A 15,036-nucleotide genomic window follows, 5' to 3' on the forward strand; every position below is an offset into this window, starting at 1 on the left:
GTGATAACACAGAGAGTCTCTGTCAGAGACTGTTGATAATCAGTTTTACTCATGAAAAAAAGAAAGAAATTTCAAAGCCCTTTTGCCGATCTTTTGTCAAACGTTGATATCAACCGGTTTACGTTCACGCACGAGATTTCGTATCAAACCTTTGCTTATCTTTTCAGTAGATCATTATAAAACAGGAAAATAAATAAAGAAAAAAGCAATAAATGCTGGAATATTCAAACAAAAATGATAAACACTTACCATATGTACACAAATAGCCCGGTTATCAATGTTGTTTTTCCCTCATCATCAGCACAAAATTATCAAGTGTGGAATTTTTTTTTAGCGATAAAAATGTTTATTTGGCTTTATTTTGATTAATGTATATAATCGGGTGTGACGGTTGAACGAAGATTACTTCATATTTCATCGTTTTAGCAACGAGATCTATCTCTCCGTTGGAGCAAACGACATAATCAGACTGAATTTTTCGGAGGCATATCAAGCAAGCGGCGAAAAACTTGTTTTCATTTACACATTTTGAAGTTTAAGAGTAAACAGGAGCATCAATATTGCGATATGTCGGTCGATAATTTAACAGCAGTTTTGTACGGAGTGGAAGATCTTCGCTTGGTGAGTGTTGATTTGAGAAATTCATTCCTTATTCTCACTGTCAAATTATTGTGTTGATAGTTCGTTCCTAATTCAAATCAATTTTATTCTTCTTTTTTTTTCTCACAAAAATCACTAGGAACAACGTCCAATCCCCACTATAAAAGATGATCAAGTGCTGATTCGCATGGATTCGATTGGAATTTGTGGTTCTGATGTTCATTACCTCGTTCACGGTCGAATCGGTGATTTCATTTTGCAAAAACCAATGATCATTGGCCACGAATCATCTGGTGTTGTGCACAAAGTGGGTAAATCGGTGAAACATTTGAAAGTTGGTGATCGTGTTGCCATTGAACCGGGTGTTCCATGTCGTTATTGTGAGAATTGTAAGCAAGGCAAATACAATCTATGTCCCGATATGATTTTCTGCGCTACTCCACCCGTGGATGGGAATCTCAGCCGTTATTATGCCCATGCAGCTGATTTTTGTTTTAAATTACCTGACCATGTGACTATGGAAGAAGGTTCGCTGCTAGAACCACTTTCCGTAGGTATACACGCTTGTCGACGGGCTAACATTGGCCTGGGAACAAAGGTTTTGATTCTGGGGGCCGGTCCAATTGGTTTATCAGTACTTATATCAGCATTATCCATGGGAGCCGGTGAGATTATTATAACTGATATTTTGGACGACCGATTGAAATTGGCCAAAGAGCTAGGTGCAACACACACATTGGTTGTTTCCAAAGACGCGAAAGAATCAGATTTAGTGAAACAAGTGCATGATACTCTTGGCACCGCTCCAGATGTTTCAATTGATTGCACTGGATTCGAAGCAACAAATCGTTTAGCTCTTCTAGCTACCAAATCCGGTGGCTGTGTGGTTATAGTTGGTTGTGGTCCACCCGACGTTAAAATACCTTTAATATCAGGACTTACGCGTGAAATCGATATTCGTGGCGTCTTCAGATACTGTAATGATTATCCTGCTGCTCTGGCGTTAGTTGCGAGCGGTAAAATTAATGTCAAAAAATTGATTACACACCATTTTGATATAACGCAAACAAGTGAAGCCTTTGATACAGCACGATATGGTCGCGGTGGTGCCATTAAAGTTATCATCCATGCCGCACCACGCAATGAAAATAATCTAAAACCATTTTAAAGTCTGTCTTGTTCATGTCTTATAACTACAGTCATTATCATTGAAAGAAAAGGAATAAAAATAATCAGAAAAATTATTACAATCAAAGCGCCTTGGTTTTTATTTATAATTCGATGTTCGATGAATGCATTTCTTCCCCTTTTGACATAAGATTTAAAAAATAAATCGAGACAACAATTTGAGGAACGCTTGCGTCAATGTTTACTCTTTACTTGAACTTGAAACTTCATCATATCAAAGTTTGAAGTTGCGCCATTCACTGATAACAAGCCTCGTTTATTTAATAAATAAAAAAAAAACACTTCTTTATCTCTTGAATGAAATGCTGATTCTGTCTTTACGTAATTTTTTTTCTTCTAATCACTCAACCTTTTGTGAAACTAACGTTTCAAATTTTTGCGAATGTTATTTGAATAACAAGCTCCGTGAAATATACTCATATAATTGCACATAGTCATATAATTGCATTTCAATGTGAACATTTATGGTGATAACACAAAGAATCACTGTATGGGAGACACGACTGTTGATAATCAATTTTGCCAAAGAAAAAAATGAGAGTTCAAAGCACATTCGCCGATGTTTTGTCAAACGTTGACATCAATCGGTTTGTGTTTTTAGATTTCGCATCAAAATTATGCTTCTCTTTCCAATAGATTATTACAAAATAGTTAATCAAACTAAAAATAAACAACAAATACTTCAATATTCAAACAAATATTGAATCAACCAAAATGATTGGTTATCAATGTTGTTTTGGTCGTTTTTCTTCAACAACAGCACAAAAGGACCTGTTTTGATTGGTGTATATAAATGAGTGCAACGATTGAACGAAGATTACTTCATATTTCATCGTTTTAGCAACAGGTCCTGTCTCTCTTTCGGAGCAAAACGACATAATCAAGCCGAATTGGTTGGAAGCGAATCAAGCAAGCGTCGAGAAAGTGGTTTTCATTGACACATTTCAAAGTTCAAGTGTACACAGAAGCATCAATATTGCGATATGTCGGTTGATAATTTAACAGCGGTTTTGTACGGAGTGGAGGATCTTCGCTTGGTGAGTGTTGATTTGAGTAGTTTGTTTTTTTATTTCCAGTGTCAAATTTATTCTGTTCCTAATTCTAATCAATTTTGCTTTTTTCCTTCCAAAAATCGCTAGGAACAACGTCCAATCCCTAGCATAAAAGATGATCAAGTGCTGATTTGCATGGATTCGATTGGAATTTGTGGTTCAGACGTGCATTATTTGGTGAATGGTCGAATTGGTCCGTTCATTGTAAAAGATCCAATGATCATTGGCCACGAATCATCTGGTGTTGTACACAAAGTGGGTAAATCGGTGAAAAATTTGAAAGTTGGTGATCGTGTTGCCATTGAACCGGGTGTTCCATGTCGTTATTGTGATGATTGCAAACAAGGCCGTTACAATTTATGTGCCGATGTTGTTTTCTGTGCAACACCACCAGATCATGGTAATTTGACTCGGTTCTATGCGCACGCGGCGGATTTTTGTTTTAAATTACCAGATCATGTGACGATGGAAGAGGGTGCTTTGATGGAACCATTGTCCGTTGGCATTCACACTTGTCGTCGTGGTGGAGTCGGTTTTGGAAAAAATGTACTGATTCTCGGTGCTGGTCCAATTGGACTGTGTTCATTGATTGCAGCCAAATATTTGGGCGCTGAAAATATCATCATCACCGATATTGTTCAAGATCGATTGGATTTGGCCAAAGAACTAGGCGCCAAACACACATTGCTCGTAAAACCTGACGACGACGAAGATGATCTAGTGAAACAAGTACATCAGAAACTTGGTTGTGCACCTGAGATTTCAATGGAGTGCAATGGACGACAAGCATCAACTCGTCTTGGCATTAAAGCTACCAGATCTGGTGGACGTGTTGTTATTGTTGGTAATGGACCACCAGATGTTACAGTTCCCCTAATTGCCGGATCAACACGCGAAGTAGATATTTTAGGTGTGTTCAGATATTGTAACGAATATCCACTGGCATTGGAAATGGTCTCAAGCGGTACAATTGACGTTAAAAAATTGATTACACATCATTTTGATATAACTCAAACCAATGAAGCTTTTGACACGGCACGATACGGTCGCGGTGGTGCCATTAAAGTTATCATCCATGCCACACCACGCAATCAAAATAATCCAAAACCATTTTAATTCAAATTTTTTATTTTTTTTGACATATACTGTTTTTCATGTGGAATAACTGCCATTGGATGGAAAAAAATGAAAAATAATAATAAAAAAAAATTGTCACAATCAAAGCTCCTTGGTTTTTATTTATAACAAGTGTAATTGTAAATATCCATTGACATTTGCTGTTTGACGTCTATAAGACAACACCTCATATTCAGATAGAGTTCATCTTATTCCGTATAAAAGTAGGCACTCATCTTGGAATTTATCAGAGCTTTCATTTTGTATATTGCTATATCTGGAACTATTAGTAGCTACTGTTTATAGTCAATAGCTGTGTATATTTTGAAATAGCAGCTACCGAACACTTTGTTCGGAATTATTCTGAACGTTCCATTGGATTTTTGGAAGTGGATCGATAACGTTAAATTATCGATCCACATACATTTTTAAATTGAACTTTATCTTTCCACTTTTAAAAATTCAATGGAACGTTCGAAATAATTCCGAACAAAGTGTTCGGTAGCTGCTATTTCAAAATATACACAGCTATTGACTATAAACAGCAGCTACTAATATTTCCAGATATAGCAATATACAAAATGTGAGCTCTGGAATTTATGAGGTTTTTTCTCTGTGCAATTTCTGTTCGGCAAATTCATCGACTTTTCATCGATCCTCCCGATTGCTTTTCATCGTGTGATTCGATGTACAACATCTCACTGGTATTTTTTTTCTTCTCCAATACAAATTACAATTAGGTATCAAAAACTATGACAAACAAACAACAATGCATCAAATGACACTTGATTCACTGATTGACGGATAGATTGTCTTCAACCGACTTATGTCTAAGTTCTCTCAGATGGTTTTTTGACTTTTGGTTTGTTTTGCAGAGTGCTTGGCTTCCATTTTAATCAATGTACTAAGCTCGCCCACTACGTCAAAGTGTCTCTACGTCAAAGTGTCTCTGCTTCGAGCGAGTTAAGGTTGAATGCAAAATAAAAACACCTAAAATATTTAAAATTGAATGGAAAAAAACCACAGTTTAACCACAGCATCGTCAGAACCAATATTCAAATCGTTCTGTCGGAAATGGAATTCTGTTGTTCTCCTGGACCATGATCATGTATTTGCAAATGATGGTTCGAATCATTAATCATAATCAAATGATACAACGGGCATTGCATTGAATACCTAGCGCAATACTACGTCATTTCGTGAAAAGCAGTAAGTCAAAAAGGACGTGGTTCTCACCTTGCCAAAATTTCCGCAATTTCTTTATATGCCCACCATACTTTTTACAGACAATTGTTCATGCTCATGAAATGTCCTTTCATCATATTCTAATCCAACATTATTTTTAAGTTTTTGTATCATATAGAATCTGTCCCTTTTTATTATTAGTATAATTCAGACCAAGTTCATTTCCATAAACACCGGTCAATTTAATTGCTTTTTCGTCGGACATTTTCGGTAGAAGTTCTTTTACTATGAACTTTTTAAGCATATCGCCAATTAAAACACAATCGAGGGACCAGACATTCTTTTGATTCTTCTGGTTCGCAAAATGTGTAAATATGGCTTTGTCCATTCTTAGATCAGATTCTTTTATTACATACTAGCTGCCTCGTCTCGCTTCGCGACTTAATTAAATAGTCGTTTAGACACCATATTGATCAAAATTGATTACGTTTTCCTTGATATTTTTTCAATAGAGATTCTCGTCGATTTCTTCGAAACAGAATAAAAACAGAAAATTTAGCATTTATTGCATTTTTATTTTGAATTTGACAGTTCCGCATTGGAACAGTTGAACAATCAATTGAAAAATCAAGTTCATTCTAGTCTATCTGGATGTCATATCGTTCTTATGGATTCGGTGGTTGTCCTGGCCATGTCACCTTGCCGCCTGGGGCAGATTGTCTTATCCTGAGCTTAGGAGGTTCTCCTAAAGATATAAACTGTTTTAGAAGAATAAAAATTCACTTGCATTTATGCAGTACTTGCCATTGGAACCACCGCCTATGGATATAAAGTGAACAAAACTCGAGTAAGAAAAAAAAATATTATGAATAAAAATTCAAAAAATAGAAATACATCGCAGTCGAACCTATGTATTTAGGTCTGCGTGCTCTTCCGAATCCCCTTCCGAATCCTCCTTTTTTTTCACCTTCATACAAATTCCCGGTACCGGCATCTATGAATGTAAAATTAATGAACAGTTGAGTGAAGAAATATTAAAAATGTAAAAATAAATTCAAACCGAACCAGTTTTGGCCGATGCAGCGAGAGCAATCTGAAAATAATAGCTATATATTTAGTATCATAGTAACAGATGAAGATTTTTATATGAATAAAGTTTAGAGAAAGTTTATTCATTATTTACCAAGCTCAACACCAAAACTACGATGAAAAACACTTTCATTCTTTTCTCTAGCAAATTTGATTGTACTGAACAATCTCCAGAAATTGCAGGCACCTTTTATACTTCACGTTTTCAATTAACTTTTTCAATTCCACATACTTTGTAGAAAAACAAAGAGTCTGTTTAAGAAAATATACAAAAAAAAAACCTTTTAATTACAATATTCGTTGCAACAAACAATTGATAAATTGTCAATTGAAAGATGCTTAAACCGATTCAATTTATTAAAAATGTAATTAGATGACATAAACTGGAAGTCAATAAATTACAATGTATACGCAAAAATTCAATAAACTACCAAATGTTGATCTGAAAACATATTTTTTTTTTAATCAAATAAACAAATAATATTGACATTTGTAACTATTAATAGTAGTATAGTCAGCTGATTCAAACAAAATAATTAATTTTCGGTAACAATTTTTGCTCAAAAAGCATTTCTAGTTTTGTGTGTTTTGTTTTTGCTCTTTTCAATCGAACAAAATCTATTGTTGTTGTTGTCTTTTTACAGAACAGCACAAACACACTGTAAATATTTGAGCCAATTTGATGCGTTGATGTAACAAAACGTAGTAAACAAACGTTTTTTTCTTTCTTTCTTTTATTGAAAGTCAGTTGTCAAGTCGATAGAATAAACAAAGTTGAGTCTAGAGAAACAAGCAGTTGTCTATTATTACCTAGCAACCACAAACAATTGCTTTCATGAATTTGCTGAATAGAGATTCTGTTTAAAAATACTCGTATACCTGAATGTTTGTCAAAAAAATATTTAAAAATGAGTTCTTCAACGAAGGTGAAAGAAATTTTGAGTTTGAAATGCTGTGTAAAAACATTCAAAATAGTGAAAAATCAAAGCGGCAAGCTGCCAAGCTGAAAGAGCTACTACAAACAGTGTCGAGACGGTCGAATGATGAAGATTTAAAGCAGTTACTCGATCAAACGTACTTGCATTTGGTGAAGTGTTACGCTGATAAATTTGAATCGATAATCGATTCGTTCACTGGCCATTTCGATTGTTAATGGGTTTTTGAATGATTTTCAAACGAAAAATGAGTATTTTTTGGATTATATTGTTCCGACGATCAGACGACGCATCGGTTTACCGGAAATGATTGAAGAAAGTGAAGAGGTTCAATTGGAATTACTGGTACATTGCAAATAAATAAGAGGTGTAAAAATAACATGTGAGCGATCGATCGTATGCAATATTCTTGATGAACTGGAAAAATCTGTCTCAAGAGCGAAAAAAATTGTGAAAATCATATTTGTAAAGCTTGAATTGACTCCATTTATGATGAAGCAATTTTTGCCAGCCACAGAAGATTTTCAATATTCGAATCTTAATTATAGCCATGATCACTGATCATCATTTAAAGTCTTTTGTCAATAATTGAATTCAGTCATGTTTCAATGTCTTCTTGAAAACAAATTTAATCACTTTGAATCTATTCAAATCTATTAAGTCCGTAGAAAAATTCTGTGACACATCATTGTTAATTTATGCAAATCTGGAAACGTGAGTGATGCTTGCATTCTACACAGTAAACACAATGATTCTAGCAATGTTAAGATTTGACACTTAACTTGCTCTAGGAAAAGTTCAAAAGTTCTATAATAAATACATGAAGCTTTGATTTGTGATTTAGTACATTTTGAACTTTTTCTAGTACAAATGGTACTTAAATGGATTTTAGTGCCAAATTTCATATTGCGGTTCTAAAAGCTAGAACAATTGTGTTTACTGTGTATATTTATCACCTAGCTACACAGTGAAAAACCCATTTTATCATAACCTATGAATATTGCACATGATCAGTCATTCGGTGCACATATGTTTTGCACCTGTCAATTTATTTTAAGTGATGAAGAAATTGGGATTTTTAAGAAATATCTCTCACCCGCTCATATGAATCTCTCTCTCACACACACACACACAACATTTACTTATACATTCAACGCAGATATATCCTTTGTAGACAGACTTATCGGCCGTACATTTTTGCTAGGGGGATTTCTCACGAAAAAAATGAATGAATTCTTAAAAATTTTGAAAAATTTCTTCAATTCGGTCCGATTCGATCAATTTTTGTCAATTCGTGTAAGTAAATGTACATTTACACTGAACTTTTGAATTATGCTTCAATGAAATTGTTCTGGAAGTGGGTTTTGGTGGATCTCAAGGATCGTTCAGAACTGCTCCCGGTTCTGGAAGTGGATCTTCAGCCAGGGCAATGTCAAACCGGATCTGGTTCATCCTGAGCATCCACCAAAACCCACTTCCAGAACACTTTTATTCAAGCAAAATCGTCATTTCAGTACATTTTCATACAATTTCAATAAAAAAAGAAGAAATAATAGAAATTTTTGCACATTTGCTCAAACTTTTTGTGTGAGAAATCCCCCTAGCATTTTTGCGTGCGGTAGTAATGTTTGTGTTACAAAACCGAATCGAAGAATATTCGTACAAAAAGGGAATGAAAAGTGGGCAATACATGCAACAATTTGAATGGTAAAACGTTTTCAACGTGTATACTGTATAGTGGATAAGTCGATTTACAATGCATATATCTGCGTTGAATGTATAAGTAAATGTGTACAGTGCAGCAATTTATTTAGTATATTCAGGGTCTGATCAAACGTAAGCAATTCATTATTGTTTTGAACGCTGAATTGAGTTCATTTTGAACATTTTTCGGTAATTTTAAGATCGATCATCACGGCAGGGAACATATTTAAATTGATTCGATTTTTTTATTTCTTGTGTTTCATTGTTTGATTCTTTTCTTCTAAACCTGATAGTGTCGATTCTGATAAAAGTTGTTCAACGAAAATGAAGATTATTCTGGTGATGTTCTGTTCTGTAGCACTCTTTAGTGTGATTATGTCTCACTCTAGTTCCAGTTCAAGTTCCGTAAGTTGATTTATTCTGAATTAGCCTTTGGTGAATGTCATTTATTTCAATTTAATCATGAATCATAAATATTTTCGTAGTCCAGCAGTGATGGACATGAATGCCGTGAGACGGGCGAACAAGTAAGTTCAATCGATTTGGAACTTGAATGTCGTTTATTAAAAATACTCATAAGCTATTAATATGCTTTTAGTGCAACGATGCCAAGGAGAAGTTTTGCTGCCCTTCATTAAAGTGCAACAATGAAAAAAGATGCATTCAGTGCGCACTTACCGGCCTGTCTGTAGGTCGATTGACTTTCAGAAAAACTCATTTTTTTTAATTAAAATTAAATCTCATAAAAATTTTCCTAGTGTAACGCAAATACACCTTGTTGTGACGACGAAGATTCGTGCAGCGGTACTTGCTGCAGACCACTCAATAAGGCCGTAAGTTGACTCATTTTTAGCGAAACTGATTTAATGAACGCAATTTATCATAAAAATCTAAAAAATTATGAATTTTATTTTTCAAAAATGTTCAGTGCAACGCAACTACTCCTTGCTGCGCCGGGCTTCAGTGCAACGGCGGTATATGCCAGAACTGCGCACCTACTGGTCAGTCTGTAAGTTGATTCATTTTAAGAGAATCTGATTGGTTGAATTCAATCTATTGAAATACTCTGTACAAATATTTATCTAGTGCACAGAAGCAACAGCTCCCAATTGCTGTAGTGGGCTGTGCGGCATCGAATTCAAAATATGCTGCGATGATTCACTCCAACCTGTAAGTTTATTCATTTTCAGATATACATTTCATATGTTTTAAGTATCCGTTGTGGAGATTTTTTTTTTAATCTAAAGCACTCCAAAAAAATAACACAATTTTTTTCATAATCTTTGGAAACATTTTTTTCTTTCATATATGAAACAATTTTGGTAGGGTTTTGAAAATGGTTTTGCTGTGCTTTTTTTCAAACAAGAATTTGGCATTTAAGGAAACGTTATGTGATTTCTAGTAATAAACCCTACAAAATTGAATTCGGAGAACAATCTCTGAATATTTTCGCATTCATTTTGCATATAAAGTAGATCAGTAGAGAACAAAAATATCCACGAAGACAGATTACTCTCAACCATTGACAGTCACATTTTTGGCCAGATAGTCACAAATATTTTCTTATTTTTCTAGTGCGTTTTCGAACGTCCTGACTTATGCTGTTCATTGTGCTGTAGAATAAGCCCGTCGGGACCTGTGTGTTGTTAACATATGTGCAATTGTGCATATCCTCCTCTGTGTTGAAATATCTGCAGTAAAATTTCGTTGAGAGAAAATTTGAAAAAACTCAACATAGAAAACAGTAAAAATGAGTCTTTGCATTAAAAGGAGTATACATAAATGCGTTTTAATTTCTAAAACTACCCAAAACCACTCACTATGTTGGCTTGTAGACACAAACAACAAACTAATATTCTTATGTTGTGAATCGTAGAACGTGTCAGCTCAAAATAAGGTAAACTATTCTTCCAAAATATCAAAGTGTCTGACTTTTCCGTAATTGGTATCATCTACCAGCACTTAAAGACGTGATATCTATATTCCATCCATATTTTTGTCAAATGAATTATGTTTTCTGGTGATTCGGTTTACGTTAAAGAAATGTATGTTCATTTTTCTTCTGAACTCCCAGTGCCAATCATGAAAAATTAGAGAAACGTCGGCAATTTCTTGAGCGTATTTTTTTCATCATCATAATGTAGAATAAATAAGGGATGTAACAATCTGAGCGATCGATTGTATGCAATATTTTTGATGAACTGAAATAACTTGTCTCCAGGATAAAAGAAATTGTGAAAATCATATTTACAAAGCTTAAATTTAGTTCAGCTTGAGTTGACTCCATTTATGATGAAGCAATTTTTGCCAGCTTCAGAATGAATTTAAATATTTCAGTTTTGAATATAGCCATCGTCTTTCACAGATTCCCAATACCGATCATATCAAATTGAAACACGTTGAAAATGTCTGAAGCGCAAATTATTCATCATCATCTAGAATTAAAAAAAAAAAACTGGTGAAAACAACCTACCGATCATATCCAGTATTCGTTGATCTTGATAAAACTGTTTCTAGGGCAACAGAAATTGTGAAAAATATAATTACAAAGCGTGAATAGATTTCAGCTTGAGTTGACTCCATTTATGATGAAGCAATTTTTGCCAGTTTTAGAAAAAAAAATTCAATGCAGACTTCAAACGTTTTTTTCCTCTCGATTTACTGAAAATTGTTCAAAATAATTCCCAAACTTCATCCGCATCATTCGTTTTCATTAGCATGTAATGTTTTTTGTCTACCTTAAAAAGTACTACTAACTAAAACCAACCATTTATGTCGCACGCCAATGGGCCACCTGATCGATTACATGAGATAAAGAGAATAATATTGCGATGAAATTTAAGTCAAACAGCTCAATATCATCTGTCCAAAAAAGTTAACGTTGATGAAATCATTAATTATGAAATTAAAATCAAAAAGCCTTTCAAAACCCTACCTGAATCTCCGAAACACGCATCTTTGCCGCCTTCTAATAAGCCCGCACAAATCATTCGACTAGTTATTGTGTTGGAATATCGTCGTTTGCATTGATTTTGACTTGTGATTGGGATTTCAATCATGCGTAGATCATCTTCAGATTCATTTCTGTTTTGTGTTGCACCTGGGTTAAAATGAAGAGACGATTGAGAACAAGAAATAACACAAATTGGTGATGCCAAATACAAAAGATCGAATTTTGTGGGGAAAAAAAACTTGATATTGTGTACCCCATCCAGAAACGACGCACATTGTCCCATCCGGAATACGTGTGTTGGCATTCGGCAATGCAATCGCCTTAATCTCATCGGAAAATTGCAATGGTTGCGTGAGTTTGACTAGCGAAAAGTCATAGTCTAACGTTTCAGTTCGGTAATTGTGATGTCGATAAAATCGTTGAATTCGAAATATTAAACCGTTGATCTCTTTATTCGATGAACCAGCACGGATTGTATAACCTCTTGAACTTTTTCGACTTTTGATGTGAAATGAAAATGTAAAATTAACTGAGTTTGGAATAAATTTTTCATGGATCATTAACAATTGGAACAAAAATTAAAAATGAGTTTAATTTGAAGTTGATTCACTTTGAAATCAACTGAACTCAAAATAACTCATTGACCTTTAAAGGTCAATTGAATTGAAATTGATTCAATTTTTTTTTATTTCAATCACTTTTCAAATTGAACGGAAAAAAAATCACTTTTGTAAGTTACAAAATAGATAGACAAATTGTAACGATAAAATGCCTTACGGTGTACAATGGGCCGCAGTGAGAATCCATTGTGATGCAATGATTGCGCCGCCACAGTAATGTTTCGAGTTTAAGCGTAAAGATACTTGCCACGGGACCATATCAATGGTTGCTTCAGAACCTCCGAAAATTCGATTTGATAACGAAAAACCGTCGGGCATTGTTGTGTTCTCAAATTCGGAACTTTCATCGTCTGAATCAGTATCAACCACACTTCGCTCGGTCGATGTTGATACAAAATGATTTCTCCGGTTGTTCGAACCATGTGAACACAATGCCACGGTCAAAACACTCAGGAATAGAAGTGATCGCAATAGTTCCATTTCGAATGGAAATTTTCACTTTTCACCGATTTACTCAATTTTTTTTCTAGAAAATTCACTGCAAATAAAAAAAAAATTGCCTAAAAGTTCTCGGCTGGCACGGTCAACTGAGCGATTCAAACTGATTTGTGGTGTTTTACTATGTGGCTTTTCATTTACGGTATCAACGGCAAGTTTTTTGTTTATTTTTGTACATGTAATCTACGATTTACGTTCAAACGCAATTTTAAATGGGCAGCAAATAGCCAGTAGTTACTCCGTTAGTTGACGATGAAGAGATGATTTGATAATGCTAATCAATGTGATTAAAAACTAGACGCCTAAAGGTTTTCCGGGTCTTGATATTGTTGTTTGTTTTGTCTTTTGCTTCGATTTTGAATCTTATTTCTTTGGATGTGCCAGTGTGTCCTTATCACAATACATAACTTGAAATCATAAAATGAAATTCAAGACAGTTTTTAAAATAAACTATAATCATTATATATTTGAATAAAGATAGTTTTGCCAATCGATTTTTAAAATAGGCGAACAGAGATGAATTTTTGAGCCAAATGCCAACCGAAATCACGGATCTGAGTTACGATTATCTCGCGCGCTGAATATTTAGACTACCGCTGATCAGCCATAGCATCATGTACACAAAATCAATCACAATTCCTTTGCACAAATTTTCCATTCATTTTTTTTTATCCCTACTCATTCAACTTGAATGCGTACAAAATCATTTTTTGGATGTGAAAACAAAAAAAAAAACAATCAACAGATTTTTTTTGGTTTGAAAAATTTAGAATTGAAGTAATGGAATGCAATTTTTTTGTTCCTTTATTTTGATTTTCATTTAAAATATGTTCAGTCCATTACTGAAGTGATAAGCAGTGAAGAGCTTAAAAGTGATTAGCAGTGACAACATTCATCAAACCCATCAGTCAGGCTGACAGTGTCAGCTAAATGTAGCCACTGGTGATAAGTAACGGTAAACTTGAAACAGTGGCAACACCAAATATCCAAATCGTTCTGTGTTGTCAACTAAATGAGCTGCTACTTATAATCACATGATTATCCTTTGCTTTCATTACTCCGTTTCTGTCAAAGACAATTTCATCACTTGAAATCAATCGTACATTTAGTATTTGAACAGATCGCAGTGTGAGCAGACTGAAAATCGATTTGATTACATAGCCATTGTTTCAATTCAAATAAAATCGTGAAACTTGACATTTAATCAGAGTTAATTTGTGAAATTGAAAAGCAACGATTTCTAAGCATATTTTTAATATTTTCCAGAGGGTGAGTATGCAACATCCACCCAGTTGACTTACAAGTTAATTCTTTTTTTTTAAGATAAAAATGTAGCTTGATTCGTTTTTCTTTCCTGATGAATCATAGGTTTGCGATACGAGTTGTAAGAATGGCCGATCAAGATGAACATTCGATTCAAAAACAAAAACAGAATGAACGGGATGAGCTGGGAGAAATGAGCCAAGACGCCAAACGGATAAAAGAAGAAAAAGAAGAAGTTCGTGAAGAAGTTGTGCCTGATGAGAGAACACCAACAACAAATCTCACCGATGTGAATGACGACTGTCTCGAGCATATTTTTAAAGACTTCGAGTTTATCGATCTCTTCCATATCGCTGATTCAAACAAACATTAAAGCTGTACATGTTTTTTCGAGAAAATATGAAAAACTTGTTATCGATTGCCGACCACACGTTGACGAACGCTTTTTTGTGAAAGAGAATTGTGTTTGGGTGTTCGATAGAACAGCTACTTTGAAAATACTTCGCCACTTTGGTCATGTTATAACCAAGTTGGAAATTTCATTTTTTGACTCTAATCATACTTATTTTGTTGAACTGCATCGCTATATGTTTGAATACTGTAGCAAAACATTGATTGTGATCGGTTTTGCGGCTATGACTAAGGGTGTATTCCCTTCAATCTCAAAACCATTTCCGAATGTTGAAATTGTTAGCTTCAGATACTGTCAATTGAATGAAAATCTGTGTCAATTTAACAAGTGGTTTCCGAAGATGCGTCGTTTAATGTTCGGTTCAACTGTTGAAATAGTGGACCCCAAGTGCATCGAAGTACATTTTCCACATTTGAAATGG

At 34.5% G+C, this 15,036-nt stretch overlaps 4 protein-coding genes and 1 long non-coding RNA gene across 5 annotated transcripts; 3 read left to right on the forward strand and 2 right to left on the reverse strand.

Moving 5' to 3' along the window:
- Positions 1-534: 534 nt before the first annotated feature.
- On the forward strand, positions 535-1,855 carry LOC129568920 (sorbitol dehydrogenase-like; the record flags this gene model as incomplete). Its single annotated transcript, XM_055447262.1, is given in 2 exon segments — positions 535-621; positions 740-1,855. Coding segments are annotated over 2 exon segments (1,083 nt in total). The 3' UTR covers positions 1,769-1,855.
- A 740-nt stretch (positions 1,856-2,595) lies between these two features.
- On the forward strand, positions 2,596-4,063 carry LOC129568919 (sorbitol dehydrogenase-like). Its single transcript, XM_055447261.1, has 2 exons — positions 2,596-2,825; positions 2,928-4,063. The coding sequence occupies exons 1-2, from the start codon at positions 2,772-2,774 to the stop codon at positions 3,954-3,956; spliced, it is 1,083 nt and encodes a 360-aa protein (XP_055303236.1). The 5' UTR covers positions 2,596-2,771; the 3' UTR covers positions 3,957-4,063.
- Positions 4,064-6,048: 1,985 nt separating this feature from the next.
- On the reverse strand, positions 6,049-6,410 carry LOC129568926 (uncharacterized). The gene is made up of 3 exons (XR_008687991.1): positions 6,325-6,410; positions 6,207-6,234; positions 6,049-6,135 (listed from the first exon to the last, which is right to left on the reverse strand). It is a non-coding gene; the product is annotated as an uncharacterized LOC129568926 (long non-coding RNA).
- A 2,508-nt stretch (positions 6,411-8,918) lies between these two features.
- LOC129568925 (keratin-associated protein 5-1-like) lies at positions 8,919-10,887 on the forward strand. The gene is made up of 8 exons (XM_055447266.1): positions 8,919-9,058; positions 9,163-9,274; positions 9,355-9,396; positions 9,468-9,557; positions 9,628-9,702; positions 9,798-9,878; positions 9,956-10,039; positions 10,445-10,887. Exons 2-8 carry the CDS (start codon positions 9,194-9,196, stop codon positions 10,517-10,519), a joined length of 528 nt encoding a protein of 175 aa, XP_055303241.1. The 5' UTR covers positions 8,919-9,058; positions 9,163-9,193; the 3' UTR covers positions 10,520-10,887.
- Positions 10,888-11,625: 738 nt separating this feature from the next.
- LOC129568886 (trypsin-1-like) lies at positions 11,626-13,407 on the reverse strand. The gene is made up of 4 exons (XM_055447213.1): positions 12,600-13,407; positions 12,076-12,320; positions 11,805-11,969; positions 11,626-11,663 (listed from the first exon to the last, which is right to left on the reverse strand). The coding sequence occupies exons 1-4, from the start codon at positions 12,920-12,922 to the stop codon at positions 11,626-11,628; spliced, it is 771 nt and encodes a 256-aa protein (XP_055303188.1). The 5' UTR covers positions 12,923-13,407.
- Between the last annotated feature and the right edge of the window lie 1,629 nt (positions 13,408-15,036).

Source organism: Sitodiplosis mosellana, unplaced genomic scaffold (assembly GCF_009176505.1).
Source record: "Sitodiplosis mosellana isolate CC-2019 unplaced genomic scaffold, AAFC_SMos_1.0 Smas_scaffold_27, whole genome shotgun sequence".
In the NCBI taxonomy this organism is placed as follows: domain Eukaryota; kingdom Metazoa; phylum Arthropoda; class Insecta; order Diptera; family Cecidomyiidae; genus Sitodiplosis; species Sitodiplosis mosellana.

Bases quoted from the DNA above. Each gene is read 5' to 3' on its own strand.
- LOC129568925 (XM_055447266.1), top strand. From the start codon at position 9,194: ATGAAGATTATTCTGGTGATGTTCTGTTCTGTAGCACTCTTTAGTGTG. The intron at 9,879-9,955 runs GTAAGTTGATTC...ATATTTATCTAG, and splicing joins GCGCACCTACTGGTCAGTCT to TGCACAGAAGCAACAGCTCC. The intron at 10,040-10,444 runs GTAAGTTTATTC...TTATTTTTCTAG, and splicing joins GCGATGATTCACTCCAACCT to TGCGTTTTCGAACGTCCTGA.
- LOC129568919 (XM_055447261.1), top strand. From the start codon at position 2,772: ATGTCGGTTGATAATTTAACAGCGGTTTTGTACGGAGTGGAGGATCTT. The intron at 2,826-2,927 runs GTGAGTGTTGAT...AAAAATCGCTAG, and splicing joins GAGTGGAGGATCTTCGCTTG to GAACAACGTCCAATCCCTAG.
- LOC129568886 (XM_055447213.1), bottom strand. From the start codon at position 12,922: ATGGAACTATTGCGATCACTTCTATTCCTGAGTGTTTTGACCGTGGCA. The intron at 12,321-12,599 runs GTAAGGCATTTT...TCACATCAAAAG, and splicing joins ACTGCGGCCCATTGTACACC to TCGAAAAAGTTCAAGAGGTT. The intron at 11,664-11,804 runs GTAGGGTTTTGA...GTAATCGATCAG, and splicing joins TGCGTGTTTCGGAGATTCAG to GTGGCCCATTGGCGTGCGAC.